At 37.2% G+C, this 17,405-nt stretch overlaps 1 protein-coding gene across 1 annotated transcript in view; it reads left to right on the plus strand.

The window, feature by feature from the left end:
- SLC49A4 (solute carrier family 49 member 4) overlaps positions 1–16,348 on the plus strand; it is a 54,370-nt gene extending 38,022 nt beyond the window's left edge. Inside the window, exons 8-9 of the mRNA XM_016200116.2 lie at positions 8,966–9,148; positions 15,485–16,348. Coding sequence (XP_016055602.2) covers positions 8,966–9,148; positions 15,485–15,600 — 299 coding nt within the window. The 3' untranslated portion in view covers positions 15,601–16,348. The remainder of the gene's footprint in view (positions 1–8,965; positions 9,149–15,484) is intronic.
- The last annotated feature ends 1,057 nt before the right edge of the window (positions 16,349–17,405 follow it).

Consider the following 17,405-nt stretch of genomic DNA (forward strand, 5'->3'; position numbering starts at 1 on the left):
CAGTTTTGTCTCTGGATGGAGACACTAGGAATGAATTTAATTTTTTACCTCCTTTTTTTGGTCTGGGATTTGTTTAATGAACATGCTTACTTTTATAATCAGAAAAAACATATATATTTGAAAACAATACTTTTTTTAAATCTTAAAAGAAAATTGATGTCATTGACCCTAGTCAAGACTGTTTTCCCAGTCTGTCCTTGAAAATAATTATGTTGGATAGAAAGGAAAGCAGAATTCTAAATTAAATCAAGACCATAATTGAGTTTGATGTGGCCGTCTTAACAACTACTGAATTTATAAATTCTATTCTTTTCAGTTGCAAATCAGTTTTTGAATGTCACTTAGATACTTCAGAAAAATGCATTTTTAAAATTTTTATATATTTATATTTTATAAATACACTGGGTTAAGGACTAGATTTGTTCACATTCCTTCTCTTGATTATACTATATATTTTTTCTCTTTCCTGACACCACTTAATAGTTACTTGAGTTTATGTTTCATCTTCTCTACCGATCTGAAAACCTGGAGCATGGACTTGTGCCTTATAAATTCTGACCTCATCTCCCACCACAGTACCTACCACAAGCCCTAAGGAATGAATGAGTGAATGAATGAATGCGATGCATATTATCTCCATTTTGAATTGCAGTAGATATGACTTATTGCAAGTAATAGTCAGCAATCATGGCCACTCTGTTATTCAGCACTAGCTGTAGGAAGGCAAAAGGGCGCCTTTTAATGGAACACTGGAGCATTTGAGTAAATCTGTCATGGGTACTCTTACTGCCTTTGTAGAAATCTGACCTAGTTCCTCTTAAGTGAAAGAGGTTTCATGAAAAGTAACTTACTATAAAATCTAATTATAGACAAAGTTAGACCTTTAGGCTATTTAAAGTCAGTAATGGCAAATTTATGTTTCCTTTTTTTTTTACCATAGTCATTCTTTTTTTTAATTAGGAAAATATTGAGTCTTGTTCCCCATTTCTAGCAAACTTATTTCTGTTACTGCTTTTTATGTATCAGAAGAATCTACATGGAAAAAAGTACTTGAAAATATATGCATTAATTATAACTGTTGGCATAATAAATTAAAAGCTTATTAATTTTGTTCAATCCATGTGTTTTAAGTGCTGCTACTACTAAAACCTATTGCAATTTTTTTGTAACCCACTGAACTTGATATTATTGTGCCATACAGAAGAAAACTGGATCATTTCATTTTGTGTAAAGGCGTACTGTTTTGCCATATGTACTTGCTTACATACATCTTCTTGTAAGCTATCAGCAGTATGCTTTTATTTCCTTTGGGAAGCTTAATATTTAAAATTGCATTATATCTTCATTAATTGAAGTACCTACAATAGAGCACATAAATAAACTCATGACTAGATAAATTGAGTTTCAAAATCTTGACGCTTATGCCATGAACAAATTTATTAAAATGCATTATTCACCTTATCTGAGAACTTGCTGTATAGCCCTGTTAGCCACAACTCACACAGTAATTTTTCACAGAACAGATGAATACTTGGAAAATGGCATTTTTTAAATGTTAGCACTTTGGTGTTGAGTTTGCTGAAACAATATAATTTGAGGGTTTAACAGAAGTTGCCTTGGGAGAGGTTCTTCATCTAATTCAAGTTACTAGAACGCCATGATGGTGACATCAGAAACAGATAGTGGGTGGGGAGTCCATGGGAATGATTAGCTAGACATGACCCCCTTGAGAGTGATAGGTGACTACAAGCTGACTTCAAGTGGTATTTGAAAAAAGGAAACATACGTGGTTGTAATTAAAGGCATGTGACATTAGTAGGGTAGAGAGTAATCCTCTTAATATATTTTCATGTATTTTGCATTAAGATAATTATATCCCATTTTAATTAACATGCAAAGGAGTAAAAACATAACACTTGCCAAAAAATGGGTGGTAAATAAGAAAATTCAGGCCCTGGCCAGTGTGGCTCAGTTGGTTGGGCATCGTCCTATGCACCAAAGGGTTGCTGGTTTGATTCCTGGTCAGGGCACATGCCCAGGTTGGGGGTTCGATCCTCAGTTAGGGTACATATGAGAGGCAACCAATTGATGTTTCTCTTTTACGTCAATGTTTCTCTTTCCCTCTCCCTTCTTCTTTCTCTAAAATCAATAAAAACATATTAAAAAACAGAACTACTTTTTTTAAAAAAAAATTCATTAAAGAATTGTGAACATGATTAAAGAGATGCATATTAATAAGGAAATTAGGGATGTTAAGCTTTAAGGAAAGAAGGCTAGAAGTGACTTGTTTTCAATTTTTTTATTTTTAAGACTATAGAATGTAGTCTTTTTAAAAAAATATATCTTTATTGATTTCAGAGAGAGGAAGGGAGAGGGAGAGAGAGAAACATCCATGATGAGAGAGTCATTGATCGGCTGCCTCCTGCACGCCCCCCACTTCTTTCTTTCTAAAAGAAGAAAATGGATTTGTGAAAAACCTTAAATGTAAGAGGCATAAAATGCTCAAAGGGCCTATGGAGGTAAACCTTGTACTGTTTGTTTATCCATGAAATTTTCAAGAAAAAATAAGTCTTCAAGCAGGATCTGTATTTCTTGAAGGTAGAGGGCTTGACCAGGTGATCAGTCAGTGTTTTGTGATTTAATAGTGCATTGCCTTCTTCAGAACCGTAAATGATTCTTTGGGAGCTTGAAAGTTACTGATTATCCCTATAGCTACGATATCTGATTTCATACCAGTCTCTGCTCTGGGCCCACTCTTACAAAGGATTGTTAGTTGTGCCTCATTCCTGTGAGATGATTACTTTGCCTTCTAGTCCTTAGAGACTCTAAACATAACTGTCAGCTTTTATAGGACTAAATTGTGTCAACACAGAGGCTAAATAAGGAACACTGCAATAACACAAAGAAAGAAAATCATCTCCATTAATGAATATTGCAACAAAATATGCCCATCCTCTTTTGGAACCACATTTTCATGTGCTGCAAATTTTAATCAGTGGTAGATCATGAAGGCCGCAGCAGTTATTTTTAGGGAAAAAATCTGAAGCTGAGCAGAGAGACACCACTCAGTGACACAGAAAAGTATCAGTGTGTGTGTACACACATACATATGTAGTCTGTCCTACATGTTTAAAATCTATGAAGAAAACCTATGCAGCTAACAAAGTGATGTTTACTGTTTCTCTTTATAGGTGTGTCTTTATTTCCAGAAGGATTTGCAATATCAAGTTTAGGTTGTAGAAATATTTTTAACAAAGGTCTAATCTTTTTCCCCCCTTCAAATTCTCACCTGAGGAGTGAGGGTATTTTTTCCATTAATTTTCAGAGAGAGTGGAAGGGAGGGGGGAGGAGGAGAGAAAGAAACATCAATGTGAGAGAGACAACATCGATTGGTTGCCTCCCACAAGAGTCCCAGCTGGGGTGGGTATGGAACCTGCAACCCAAGTACATGCCCTTGACTGAGAATCAAACCCGCGACCCTCCAGTGTGTAGGCTGATGCTCTAACCACTGAGAGCGCTGGCCAGGGCAACAAAGGTCTAATCTAATAATTCCTAACTTTATCATAAAATAAAAATTCAGTCAGTATACGCAAGAATAAAAGTTTATCCAATAAAGTGCATTAATGTTATAAACCTACTCTTTAGGGAAATTTCTTGATTCTAATCCTTAAAATAATTCATAATGAAAATGTATTGTTATTTTATAATCATTATTTCCTATTTTAATGCTCTTTAATAAAACTGTAAACAAATTCTCTATTATTATTATCTACCTAGAAGCACCTAAAAGGTGCTTTTAATATCCTAGTTAAGCTGTCCTATCTACTTCTCTTTAATTTTGTTATTGATCTACTTATATGAACCTTAGTCATCACCTGCTGTAACTTACCATTCCGTAAATGTATCAGTGTATCTCTTCCATTGCAGTCCAGATAGATCTTCATCTGACTGCAGTTTGAATACCTCCCAAAAGAGGAAACACATTACCAGTTCTGTCATTAGTCCTCCCTGGGTCCTGGGAAATTCTTCCTCCTATTGAGATAACTGATTTGGAACAACACAGCTTCCACAAAGCAAGCCAGCTCCCTCCCTCTTCCATTAATGGCCCTCAAAACATTTAAAGATATTTATCATGTCTGGCCTTAGCCTTTAATCTAAACATCCCCCAGTTCTTGCAACCGTTTCTCATCGGATATGGATTCCACACCACTGGCTAGCGTAGTCGCTCCCTTCTAAACCTACCATTGCTTGTCATTGTCCTTCTCAAAATGTATGACTAGAATTTAGCACACTGTTCCTGCTGCACTCAGCACCTAATATTGGGAGGCTCTTGTTTCTCATGAATAGACATAGCTTTTTCTAAGAAAATGAAGTGTAATTGTCTCCTGAACACTTCTCGTGCACAGTTGGCTGCTGAGCCAGTAGGCATCTATCATATTTCTTTAGATTTGTAGCGACTTGAGGACACAGTAAGTCCTATTTATTGTTCTAGCATAGCGGCTTACATATAATAGGCTCCTGATAAACGATTTTGAAGAAAGGCTTAGGCTAAAGTTTTCCTTGTTATATGCCTAAGCAATAATTTTTGGACCCATTTTGCATTTATCATGATTAAAGTTCATCTCTTTCTTTGTGACCTTTTGGTGCTCTATTTTTGATTCTGTCATCTGTCTTATGTGCAGTCACTTCCAGCTTTGTACTGAATACAGATTTGAGGAGCATGCCTGTTGTGCCAATACCATTGAATAAAAGAAATACCAAGCCTTGTTTGTTTTTTCCAATCTGATACAGAGGCTTGGTGGGAAATGTGCTAGATTCTCTAGGCCTTGATTATATTATTATTACCACTACTAACTCAAATTGTTCCTAAATAAGTCATTTTGACCTTCAGAACTTTGGTCATTTCATCTGTAAAACACCTTACCTGCCTCAAAGAGTTGATAGGATGATCAAATATGATAATATATTTGAAAGCATTTTCAAAAAATGTTTTAAAAGTTGTATAAGTTCAAGATTTGAAATTGTTCTTGTTATTGATGATGTCTTGAGAACCTCATTAACTGTTGAGTGGAAATAGTTCTTATTCTTAATCTGAAATTTTGTAATTTGTTCTATAACCATTCTTAATCTGAAATTTTGTGATTTGTTCTGTAACCGCTACTCATCTAAGGTTTGAGTGTTTTGGTTCATAAAATATATTTATACAGGGCTCTGTTTCCCTAAAGTTTAGTAATTTGGTTTGTCATTGGGAGCAGGGTTGGCGGACCAATACTTGAAACATGTGCATTGTAACTGTATTTTGTGCTACACAGGACTTTGTTTTTTTGCAATTTAAGTTATAGGCCTGTGAATTGTATTAGCTTCTTTGAAAGAACTCTACATCAGCATTGTGTTTGTTCTGCTAAATTACCTTGGCTTTTTAATTGAAAGGCAGTTTGTTATAATTTTAGTATCAGTGCCATAGAAAGTCAGGAAAATACTTAATGATCATGTAGTTTGAACCCTCTCTGCGAGCAGGAAATTATCTTGTCTGCCTGACTTTTAATAGATGACATTCACCCACTAGATCTGCCAAACTAGTGTATAAAGACACTGTATCAGACTCTACACTGAAAATTCAAGTGGAAGTCAAATTCAGACTCTTAATAGTCAGCTTCTACTTTAGGCATGTCCCAGAACACTGGGGAGGAATATATTAAGTCAGTCCTGACAGCCACCTTTCCCCCATTCTGCTTATGAAGGCCTGAACTTAACCCGTTCCTGTGCAGATGACTTGGATTCTTTAGTTTCGACAATAAGAAGTGATTTCTGCATATCTGTTCTGTGTAAAACAACCTTTTGCTCATCATTTGTATAGTAATACAAGAAGCAAACACCAAGAATAAGAGAATTGAATGGAAATGCTCGCTTTTTTATTACTGGCCTCTGAAGTTGTGTTATTCATCACAGCACATTTTCCCCGTGTATAGCAGGAATTCTAGTAAATGAAGTGGAAATGTTTATGCCAAGGCTCCTGCACCAGGATTGGGTTATGTGGCTCCCAGGGGTGGACATTGATGTGTCAGTGAGCTAACAAACTTGCATGAAGTGGAGTTGAATCAGCTACCAATTCACTATTTTATTACCAATGAAATTTCTCTTTTTATTTTGTTAAATAGGTAAGATGTACACATAGTAAAAAAGTCAAATACAAAGAGTAGATAAAGGGTATACAATGAAAAATATCTCTCTGTGGACCCCCCAATTTCTCTTTCTAGAGGTAACCCTGAATGTCAGTTTCTTGGGTATTTGCCCAGAGAATTCTATACACTTACAAATGTGCATGTATCCTTTTTAAAAATATAACACTTCTGCACCTTTTTTACTTATATATCTTAGATGTCCTTAATATCAGTACATACAAAGTTAATTCATTTTTAATGGTTGCATAATGTAACTTTATTTGGAGGCTTGATAAAATTTTTAACATTCCTGTTGGTAGCCATTTAACTTGGTTTTAATATTTTCATACTACAAACAATGTTTCAGTGAGCCTGCTTTATATGCTTTGACCTGCATAGCTGTAGGATAAATTCCTAGATCTGGATTGCTGGGTCAAACAGTGTGCATTATTTATTTTGATAGACATTTTCAATTACCTACCAGAAGATGAACTATTTACAGTTCCGTCAACAAAGTTTAATCACAATAAAAATTTTATTTTTCCAATGACAAAGATTTTCTCTTCCCTTCCCAGAATTTAGATACCTAAGAAACCAAAATCAGAAAATTTGTAATGAGCATAAAATGAAGCCACGGGAGCTGCATGGCCATGAGGGGTTTTCAGACAGGGCTGCTGCTTCACCAGGCTCTCCTCTGAGACATCCCATGTCTTGCTCTCCCGCTCTCTCTTTCCCTCTCTTTTTTGTATCATGATTGATAAAAATCAATGAATTTAAATCTCTCTTTCCAAGATTCCATACCAATAGATAATCCCTTTTCATTTTGTCATCATCATTACATTAGCATTCTTTTTTTTTACAATGTGCAATTATTCTATTACATACAGATTATGATTATTTTGTAGGTATTACATTTTAATTTGGTGATTGCACATTACATGTGAGGGTATATTTCCTGCAAAAATATAATATCAAAAGGATTATTTCCAGTGGAAAAAAATGTCCTTGGGTAAGGATAAGAAAAAAAAGGATTATTTCCAAATATATTTCCTAAAAAATGGTAAGTCTGTCACTGGTTTATGAATTCTTACTTAGAAGTAGCACTTTCTGGTTCTTAAGGGTTTGCTTTTTCCTGTCATTTATTTCAGTGTTGTCTTATTTTAAACTCCTAAGCTCGCCTGTGTTTGGGTCAGCAGCCATCTCTCCTCTGATTACTACTGACTGACCAATAAATTATTACAAAGTGTCTTGTAGATAGAATATTCTGTAAAAGCTACCAGTGATGTTCCATCCCTTGATTTCCTAACGGGCCACTAGTGAGTCATGTGTTAAGTAAAAGTGTTGATTGGTTTACGTGATCTATGTCTAATAAATATACAGTGAGCATGGGGTGTGAGGTTTTGTTGTTTCTAGGAATCTCTTGACAGTTACTTCATGATTAAATGGTATTTATTGTAACTGTTAAATGCTTCCCATTTAATTCCGTGCATAATTTGGGCCCTGCTTTAGCCAGCAGTACGTTCTTAATTCGCTGTCATCCTTTGTGTTCTATTTCATGTATCATCTACGCAAAGAAAGTCAGCGTAACCACCGGCTAGTTATGTTATTAGAATGCACTAAATATTTCATAACCCTGAAAGGCCAGTATAACTGGAAGAGGAAATGGGAGTTGAGGTTAATTGGAGAAATTCTATTAGAAAACAATGGATATTTTTTTACCCCTTCAACAATGTCTCAGACTGTTAATTATTGTAATCAGTATGATAAATTCTGGTAATTTGCTATGTTTTATGAATAATACATAACAGATTTAGGACAACTCCCTCACTTTCTGTAGTTCCTGTATAGAAATTTTTTATTTTTATTAAAAATATTTCCTGGTAACCTTAACCTTAGAACAAATTCTACTCATTATCACTAGTAAGTACGATATACTTATTAGTCTATAGGAGATGTGTTTTAGGTTTCTAAATAGGATATCATTTTTTCCTCATTGGTTCTGTTTTTGCCTTCAAATTAAAATTTAAGAAGGTTTGTATGCAGGCAGTAGCAAATGATATAACTGTTTGGAGTGGGGTGCATTTCTCTAAGCTTTTCTTCTAAGAAAAATAATAATGTCCTTATTCAAAGATTTCACTACAGAACAGGGTCAATAGGCTTTTTATTGGCTAATCTGGGATTCTAACTACTATTAATTATACATTTCTGGTTGAAAATTTTTTGTGTTCCAAAAAAGTTGCAAATTTTAAAACAACAGTTGACACAAAACTCATTTCAAAATTAAAGATTAATTCTATTTTAAGTGTTTCTTCTGGAATTGCATACTGAATAATTTTTATTTTGTACTTGAGGGTTATTATTAACCAGTCTCTTTAAATATGTAATTTTCAGTAATACATAATGTTTCTTTATTCTTAGATCTTAAGTTCTCTTTGAAATTATAGAATGAGTTTAGATTTCAAATTAAGTTGCTATATTTTATCTCTCTGTTTGCCGGGAGTATATGACTAAGGGGAAGAATCTCTTTAATTACATTATTATGGTAAAATTGTTTCTGTGCTTTGGAATAATCCACCAAAAAGATAAAGGAAATAAAATGGTAGTTATCCAGCAACAAAAGCTTTCCCATCTGCTCACCTGAGCAAAGGGCTGACGGATGTGATGCTTTGTCAAACTTTATCAACTGTCATTGAAAAGAGATGAAATTGTAAAGTCGATACTTACAGAAGAGAAGACCCGGAGATCTATCTGCTGTGACTCACTGCTGCTGCTGGGAAACTGAAATGTTTGTGTCTTTATTTCAGTGACGTTGTACGCCTCCTGTATTCTCCTGGGAGTGTTCTTGAATAGCACTATACCTATATTTTTTGAGCTTTTTGTGGAAACTGTCTACCCAGTTCCAGAAGGAATTACTTGTGGAGTTGTCACTTTTTTAAGTAATATGTTCATGGGAGTACTTTTATTTTTTCTCACATTTTACCACACAGGTAAGAAATTTGACTTTTTGTTTACTACCTAAATATGGTATGAGAGGGGGTTTGTGGCACTGCTGTATAGGGAGTTTATATGGAGAATTTTCACTAAGGCCAATTACTTTATTTGAGCTTTTACAGGCTAATAAAAGAAAATACCTTCAGGTGTGTGTTTTTTTTGTTTTTGTTTTTAATGCATCAAGTTTAAGTAGCTCTACATAGTCAGTGCAGGTACAGAAGGTTGAAGTTAGAACCCGGCGGTACACATTTGAAGAAGAGGGAAATTCTTACTAAAGAGGAAGGGATGGGATCCTGAACCCAAGTGGAGGAGTTTGCCTTGGACAAAAGGAGATAAGAGAGAAGGCGGCGTCAATGGGCACAGAGGCAGACAGCTTTGCTGGGCAGAGTATTGAAGGATTTCACTCTTAACGGCATCACCATTCTGCTTAGAAGCCAGTTCATCTACTAAGAGTTGGTGAGAAGAAAGTGGAGAACGGGCTTCAGGAGAGAATGAAACTTTCAGATAACCTTGGAGGGGTGGGCGGAGGCACTGCGGGGACAGCTGGCGAGGTCGCTGGGCATGCTGAAGGCTGGCTCACTGGTGTGGGGGCCCGTGGGTTTGTGCTGGTTCTGTTTTACACAGTTGTTTGTTTCTCTCTGATATTCTCTCTTCTGTACACAAATTCTGTTTTACTATTTCAGAAAATTTGGACATAATTATTTAGAATTTTTTTTTCATGTTAAAATAAGAACTTATACTTGTGACTCTTGAATATAAAGTTTTTATTAATTTCTACGAGATTTATATCCCATTTTATTTCTCATCTTAATCTAATATCACTACCCTCCCCCCGCCAGTTGCTGTTCTCTTAACTACTCATCAAATACCAGTAAATTTGGATAATTTGACCACTGAAGAATCTGTAAGATTCAAATGTAGGAAATACTCTAAAATGTGATGCTCCAAGAGGCCTAATTGTTTATAGGAAACTTTCTGACAAGCTTATAATTGAAACAGTAACCACAATAACCTGCTTAATTGGAAAATAAAATTTTGAAACTTTAAAAACTGACAAAACAGAATTTGCCCTGGGTTTCGGACAACTTTGGCTTAGTACTTTCACCTTACAGCAAAAAACATACAAATGATATATTCATTTCTAATTATAATTAACAACAAACTAGATTATTTCTGTCAATCAGCAGTGTAGGTAAAGTTGGTTTTAGCTTTGCTAAACTTGATGTATGCTGCTTGGTTTACCAAATGAAGGAGATTGATACTAATGAAATCAGACCACTCTATACTATCCTGGAAACATGTGTTTCCATTAGGGAAAATGCCGTCACCACGTGTTGGACTAAGGTGTTTGCTTCCAGTGAGTTTTCTAAACAGAATCATCTAATAATTATTACATATCAGCTTTAATCTTCTTCAGTTATGTCACAGTTGCAATTAAGAGGCTCAGTGCCTCTCTTTTGCCTGGTAAAGTATCAGAGATGGCTGTGTTGCCCCTTTGGGTGACAGAAACAATTTTCCAGCTCATGGGCACAGGTTTGTGAGTGATCCTTGCAGCCTAGTAGAGTGTGCTTTTTCCTGTCTGCTGGAAATAGAGTTTTGTCTTCTCAGTATTTAAAAGCAACAGCAGATGCCAGATGTTTCCCCCCAATAAACCTCCTGAGTGCAGTCTCTAGACTGTAACATGTATTTATTGATCAGTTTACAGCAGCGAATAGCTCTACACTGTCTGACTGGGAGAGCCCAGTGCACTCCTGACCATTTTCCTTGGCCAGCAGAGTGTCTCTTGTCACTCCCCTAGGTCCAGCTGCCGCTTTCAGTTTGTTCAACAGAGACTGGCATCGGACGTGAATTAACTAGAACTGACATCAGTCAGTGCTCGCTCATTCTGCAAATTCATAGTGACCAGATGCAGGCAAATACTTTGGGTTCTTTCGCGTGGGTGGCAGAAGAAAACACTTAGGACCATTTCTGCTACTTCCTGTCTCTGTATAATCAAGGGTTTATCTAGGTAGGGCCAAAAGCTTCCCTCCTTTTGGTTGGTTTCTGATCACAGGTTCTTATACATATCTGTGTAGATGTTAAAAGTTTCTGCCTAAACTCCATGATTATTGTGGAAAATGAAATTTTAAATAATAGTTCATTTTAATCCAACAAGGTGATTTTCAGGAGAAAAAAAAATCTCAGCACATTTTGACATTTTAGAGAGTGAATGGGAAGATACGTGTGAAGGAGCCCAGATGAGGGCATAACTGGCACTCACCACATGTTTGTTCTGTTTCCTTCTAGAGAATTAGCTGGTTAGTGTTAGGAATTTAAATATCTAGGCTTCTGTTTTGAAGAAATGCTTTTATATGCTTGTTCGTGAGTGTGTCTACTGAATACACATGAACATACCCCACACCTCTCTGAGACTACAGTCATCAGAACTCACTCTGAAAACTGTGCTGATATTCTTTCATGTAGGATTAATTGATGTTGTCCCCGAAGTCCTGCAGCAGAAGCCCGCATGCCTTAGAACTGAGGTGTGATGAAACAGAAATTGCAAATCTGAAAATTCTGTGAAATGATTTCCTAAAAATATCCTTTAGTGCCACGGCCTAGTACCTTCAATATGATACATTGAATTCCCTTCCACTAGAGCCAGTGTTCAAGTGTCATAATTTAGTCATTTTCAAACTTGAAAAACTCAACCAGAAGTTGTTATATGTCAGAATTCAACTAGTTGCATGGTTGGAAGGCCAACTTTTTAATCATCCTAAAAATCTTTGTTTTTTTAGGTCTCTTCTCAAAGAAGTAGTATACTTCCTGACCAGAGTTTTATCTCCCACAATGTGCTATCTCATAGGTGATTGTATCAGACAGGTTTTCAGGGCTGCACAGACTGACCCACAGTGAGCACATCAGATTCGCTTGCTGAGCAAGGCTCCACTGGTGATTTGCTTTCAGATCGTGGCCATCGCCACCACTGACAACGAATGTCACGCAGGCTCTTGTACCGATGCACTGGCTTATTTGGAGCCCTGGGTCACAGGGTCTCCCATGTCCTATTTTGATTCTGCCAGGATAGTGTCAGAAGTTTCTTAGAGTTTTTCTGACTTGGCTTTTTCATGGTCTCTCTTAAAAAAAATCATTACATTCTCCCTAATATAAGCATATTTGTAAAACTCAGTTGCTTCCTCTATTTGCTTTGAGAATCTCGGCAAGTTAGTTCAGACAGCACAGTGATGCTTTACTCTTAATAACTGCACTTAGAGAACCAGTTTGGGAATGCTGTTATATTCTTTATATGCCCTGAAATGTGTTCCAACATTCTATTTTATAGTTCATAACTTATTCTGAAGTTTATATTATCTAGGTTTTTTGTTTGTTTATTTGTTTGTTCTAGAAGCTCTGCAGCTGGTTTTGGCTAAAAGCATTAAAGTTGTTTGTTTGTTTTTTTACCTCAGTCCTTTCATTCTGAAGTAGCTAACCATGAATCTGAGGCTACATTGTGACTTAAAAGATTCAGGGGCCTGGCTGAGGTGGGAGGCATTGACTAGCAGTTACCAGAACAGCTTCCACAGATGTGGACCAGTGAGAAGTATTTTTATATCTAAGGAGGAAAAGAATGCATTGTGTGCAATGGTCAGATCTGTTGGCTAATTAACGTGGAGGGAAGGGAGCAGGGTGTTCCACTGTGTGTAAAATCATGATGTCAGCTGGCTCCTCTCAAATGAGAATGGAGACAGCTTTGCTAAGTCATCATGATTCTGGTTGAACCACCAAAGAAAAATAGCAGGTTGGTTCTGGAGGGTGGTATCTGGGACCAGACAGTTCCCTGAAGGCGGTGGGAACCGAAAGCATGGCATCATTGAAGGGAAAGAGGAGGTGGAAAGTATAACGGTGCTCCTGGAAGAAAAGGTGAGGGGGTAAGCAAAATCCTAATTAGTTCAGTCCCAGCAGAGCGTCACCATTGGCGCACAGCCCCTCTCCGAGGGATGTGTAGCACCTGTCCAACCTGTCAGTGGGCAGAGAGAGTCCCAGCTTACGTGAGCATAATAAATGACAGAGAACCAGCAGGGACATAGCGGCAAATTCTGGAGCCTTGGAGTATGGATTTATATTTTCTCTAGTTAAGGGTAAAGGGAAGGAATGTTAGGAAACTGCTCACTTTAAAAGATTTAAAGGGTAAGAATAAGAAAATTCAGTGGATCAGGATTGTGTTGGCTCAATTACGGCATATGAGACCAGGCTCCGAGGGGCTGCAGTTGACTTTGCTGCTTCTAAGTCAAATGACGCTTTTAAACAAACCATTTCCTGCTTGTTAGGGCACCTACATTGCGGTTTATGCGAGTGGTTTCCAGGGGGAAACTGGGCAGATTCCTGTCTCTGACCTTTTGCTTTCTGAAAAGGCAAAGAATTTCAAAGCACACTTAGCAGACTGAGCCACGTGAACTTCCTAAGGTGGACTTGACTTTCCAGAGAGCAGCGTGATAGTAAAAATGAACCAACCAACCGTGACACTGAAGAGCAGTTGTGAGGCATGTTTAAAAATTTCACTCGAACCCAGGTAGAGGGAATAATTTACAACTCTGATAAAACAAAAGGCCTGCTCTGGCAGTGACTGAGTTTTGCTTAGTATTGACAAAGTTTTGCTTTGGCAAACACTCACCTAGGTTTATGAAGAGCAAGGACAAGTTGGCTGTTGCTGCACGTGTGTTTTGTTCTAGCTCCACCTAAAACGCAGCTGAAAATTTGGCCTTAAAATCAACATGCTCACTACAAACAGTACGCTGTTGTCATGGTCTTGCTGCTTTTTCTCTTCTTATTTTTTTACTGATTCTTCTTGCCTGTTAAAATTATCATCAGGAATCCAGAAGCTATAATATAAATACAGAAAACGCCCAGTGTGTCATTTCAGGGAATATCAGAATAAAGGCAAGATCCCAGAGGTCACAGCCTCTCTGAGTAGATTATATCTAATACAAGTAAAGCACAGAAAACACCTTTGCATGAAAATATCACTGAAATATGTCTTTGTTACATGCCAGATAATAGCATGCCTCACTTTTAAAACGTAGAAATTGAGAGGTGGAGAGGAGACTTTTGTGAGCATATTACAGGGGGAAAAAGGCATTTCAGCACCTTCTCTTACCAGTTGGTTTTTGGATTTCTATTCCTGAGCATAAATCGCTCTTTTAGCCGTATGAATTATGGATCAAACTGAAGCAGCAGTGTGGAAATCTTCAGGATGATTTTTGAAGATTAGGGCAGTATTCGCATTCTATAAAACTACAAAGGGAAAATATAAACCTATAGCAGTGCCCAAAGAAAAGATGTACCAGGGAACTTCTTTACCTCCCTTGCTGGTTTTTTTGCATTGAAACTGCTAAATGGATATTAAACTAGAGAAGTTATCCACTGCCACTGCCACCAACCGCTTTATGCCACTTCTGTACCCAGAGCCTCAGGATTGACTGGGAAGGAGGCGAGGGTGGAACGCTGAGCAGATGCGTAGCTCAGAGGCCACTGGGGCTGGAGGAAACAGGCAGCTAGGTCGGCTGGTGTGGATTCGCAGCAGGCGGCCCAGCATTGGCCTGCGAGAGTCCTGAATTCAGGAGCAAGCCTTTCTGAAGAAGCATGTTCTTGATTCCACTAAGTCAGATCAGAACAGAATTGTGTGTTGAGATGATTCTTGTGGGTTTGCTGGTAATTGGTATTGTACATAACTATGATGCTGGTAGGAAAAAAAGACTAGAAAGAAAGAAGCCAAAATATTCATAGTAGTTTCTCTGAGGGTAGAATTACGATTAATTTTTTTTATGTTTTACTTTATTTTTTATATATTTTCTCATCTGTTTTACAGTGAACAACTACTTGATGTTTTTGCTGAGAATTAGATGTTTCTATCCCAAAAAATGTGTTATCTCCAAGTTCAAGTGATTTTCTTATTTGTCTTTCTAATCTAGAAGCTATTTCTAAATAAGGACAAGCAAGAGGGTGAGAGAGAGCACTAAAAATAATTAACGAACTGACACTTAAAGGGATTGATTTTTTTTCTTTGACCTTAATAGATTTTTTTTTTTTTGCCACCAAAATCAAGGTGGATTAAATTGATGAAAAGTTATTAACGGTACTGGTTAAAACTATTCCACATGAAAGCCCTGTAATCTATTATATGCATCACTTAGACTCCAGACTGTCACTATGTATTGAAAGCTAGTTTCCAGGCTTTCCATGGCGTGTTTGTCATAAGTGCTTTTGAATGCAGAGCAACCTGCTCCCAGCATCTTACAGGTGGCTCTGCTGGTGACACACGAATGCTTATAACTGCGTGTTTTTTTGTCTTACAGAGCTGTCTTGGTTCAACTGGTGCCTTCCCGGGTCGTGTTTTCTCAGTCTCCTCCTCATTCTGTGCTTCAGGGAATCCTATGACAGACTCTATCTTGACGTGGTTGTCTCAGTGTAATAGCACAGACTCGAAGGAGTTTACAGAGAGACTGGAAATCAATACTGCATTCTGCACGTTTGCTCGGAGTTGCAAACTAACAGGATAAAAAGGAGAAGACAGAAACTTCATTCAGAGGTTTTGTGAGGTTACTGATGGTCACATTAATTTAATTACTACTAAGTAATAATAATGTGGGACTTGAGTGATAATAGGGGATTTAAAAACTCTATAAATGGCATGCCTGTGCCTGATGCCAGGGCTGGCAGTGTGATGTCTTACACACAAGGCACTACCTAAATAATTCCCTCTATGTTCTGTGCCAGTGCTAAACTACTGATTGGTTCATTGTTTTTATGAAAAGAAATAAAGGGTGTCTATCACATGAAGATAACTGCTTCCCTAAGCGACGTATCAGGCCAGGAAGAAGGCCACTAACTTCTGAAGAAGTTTAAGCCTTATATCCGATTTTAATTATACAATAGCCAAGAGGTGTGTCCATGATAGAAATTAGCCACATGTACACTACATTTTTTCTAATAAAGCCATTTGTTGTATGACTCCTTATTTTTAATTAGATCAGAAACCTCTGGCCATCTTTGTTATGGTGATCAAGCACTTTCCAGTGACTGCAGAACACATTCCTTGTGTCTCAATCGTACCCTTGTTTCTGTGAAATACAGTTTCATCTTTTAGGCTCTTAAATAATTATATTAAAGGTGACTAAGCGTTTAATGTAGTCCCATTAAAAGTTTTATGACAAATGTAATTCTGTTCTGATACAGCGCTTTGTTAAAAGAGAAATGACGAATCACATAGACTATTCTGTGTCATATATATATATACACACACACATATATATGTATGTATATAGTGGCATGGGATATAGTCCAGCACCAGCTATTTACAGGGGTTATATTTTATTAACTGACCCTTTTTTGAAAATAACAATTTATAACATTGAAACTTCTGTTAATTATATTCTTGTATTTCAATTTCAATTCAGGTTGTAAAATATTCAGTTCTATGTGGAGTCAGTGTATTTGAGAGGGCAGTATTTTGCCAGGACCGGTTTTTTGTCTAAGGATGATAGCTTTGTAAAAAAGTAACAGTAGCACATTGAACAGCTCTCAGACATGTATTTCACTAGACATAAAATACACTGTGGTGGGATTATGATTATTACCACTATTCACATTTACATAATTCCCCTCACACAGAAAAACCAAACGTTTCCCCCTAAAGTCAAGAATAATACTTTGCCTTCATTATTCTCAGCTTCATTCAACCTTCTCTCCTTTTTTCCTCATGTGAAATTGTGTCTTCCTTGTCAACTAAATATAACTTTCATTTGTCTTTTTTGGGCAGACAGAGTGCAAGCCAGCTCCTCTGATAGCCAAGGCGGTGAAGTGTGTTCAGGAAAGCTGGTCAGCACTTAATTCTCCTCATCTCTCCACGAGTGCACATGCCGTCTCCCATGCAGAGTCCCAAGTACGCGCCCTGCCCCCTTAGTAAGTTCAAGGCTATTCATTAACTCGCCTCCATCCTAGAGGAAGATTCCGTTACTGCTGAGCCTTCTTCCAAGATCCTAAATTGTGCAACTTGGGAAGTAAGAAAACCCTGAAATTGAACATCTGTGAGTCACCTTTAAGTCCTCTCCCTTTTATAACCACTCTGCTGACTTAGCAGCAAGAAACAAAGGAACTAAGGAAGTTGCTAAAAAGTGGAAGAAAACCCATGAAAGCTAGGCGTGCTTCCAATGAACTCTATCATCCTTCTTAAATAAAAATAAAAGGAAACCAGAATTCTTAAAGATGATTGAAAGC

Source organism: Miniopterus natalensis, chromosome 6 (assembly GCF_054644295.1).
Source record: "Miniopterus natalensis isolate mMinNat1 chromosome 6, mMinNat1.hap1, whole genome shotgun sequence".
NCBI lineage: Eukaryota > Metazoa > Chordata > Mammalia > Chiroptera > Miniopteridae > Miniopterus > Miniopterus natalensis.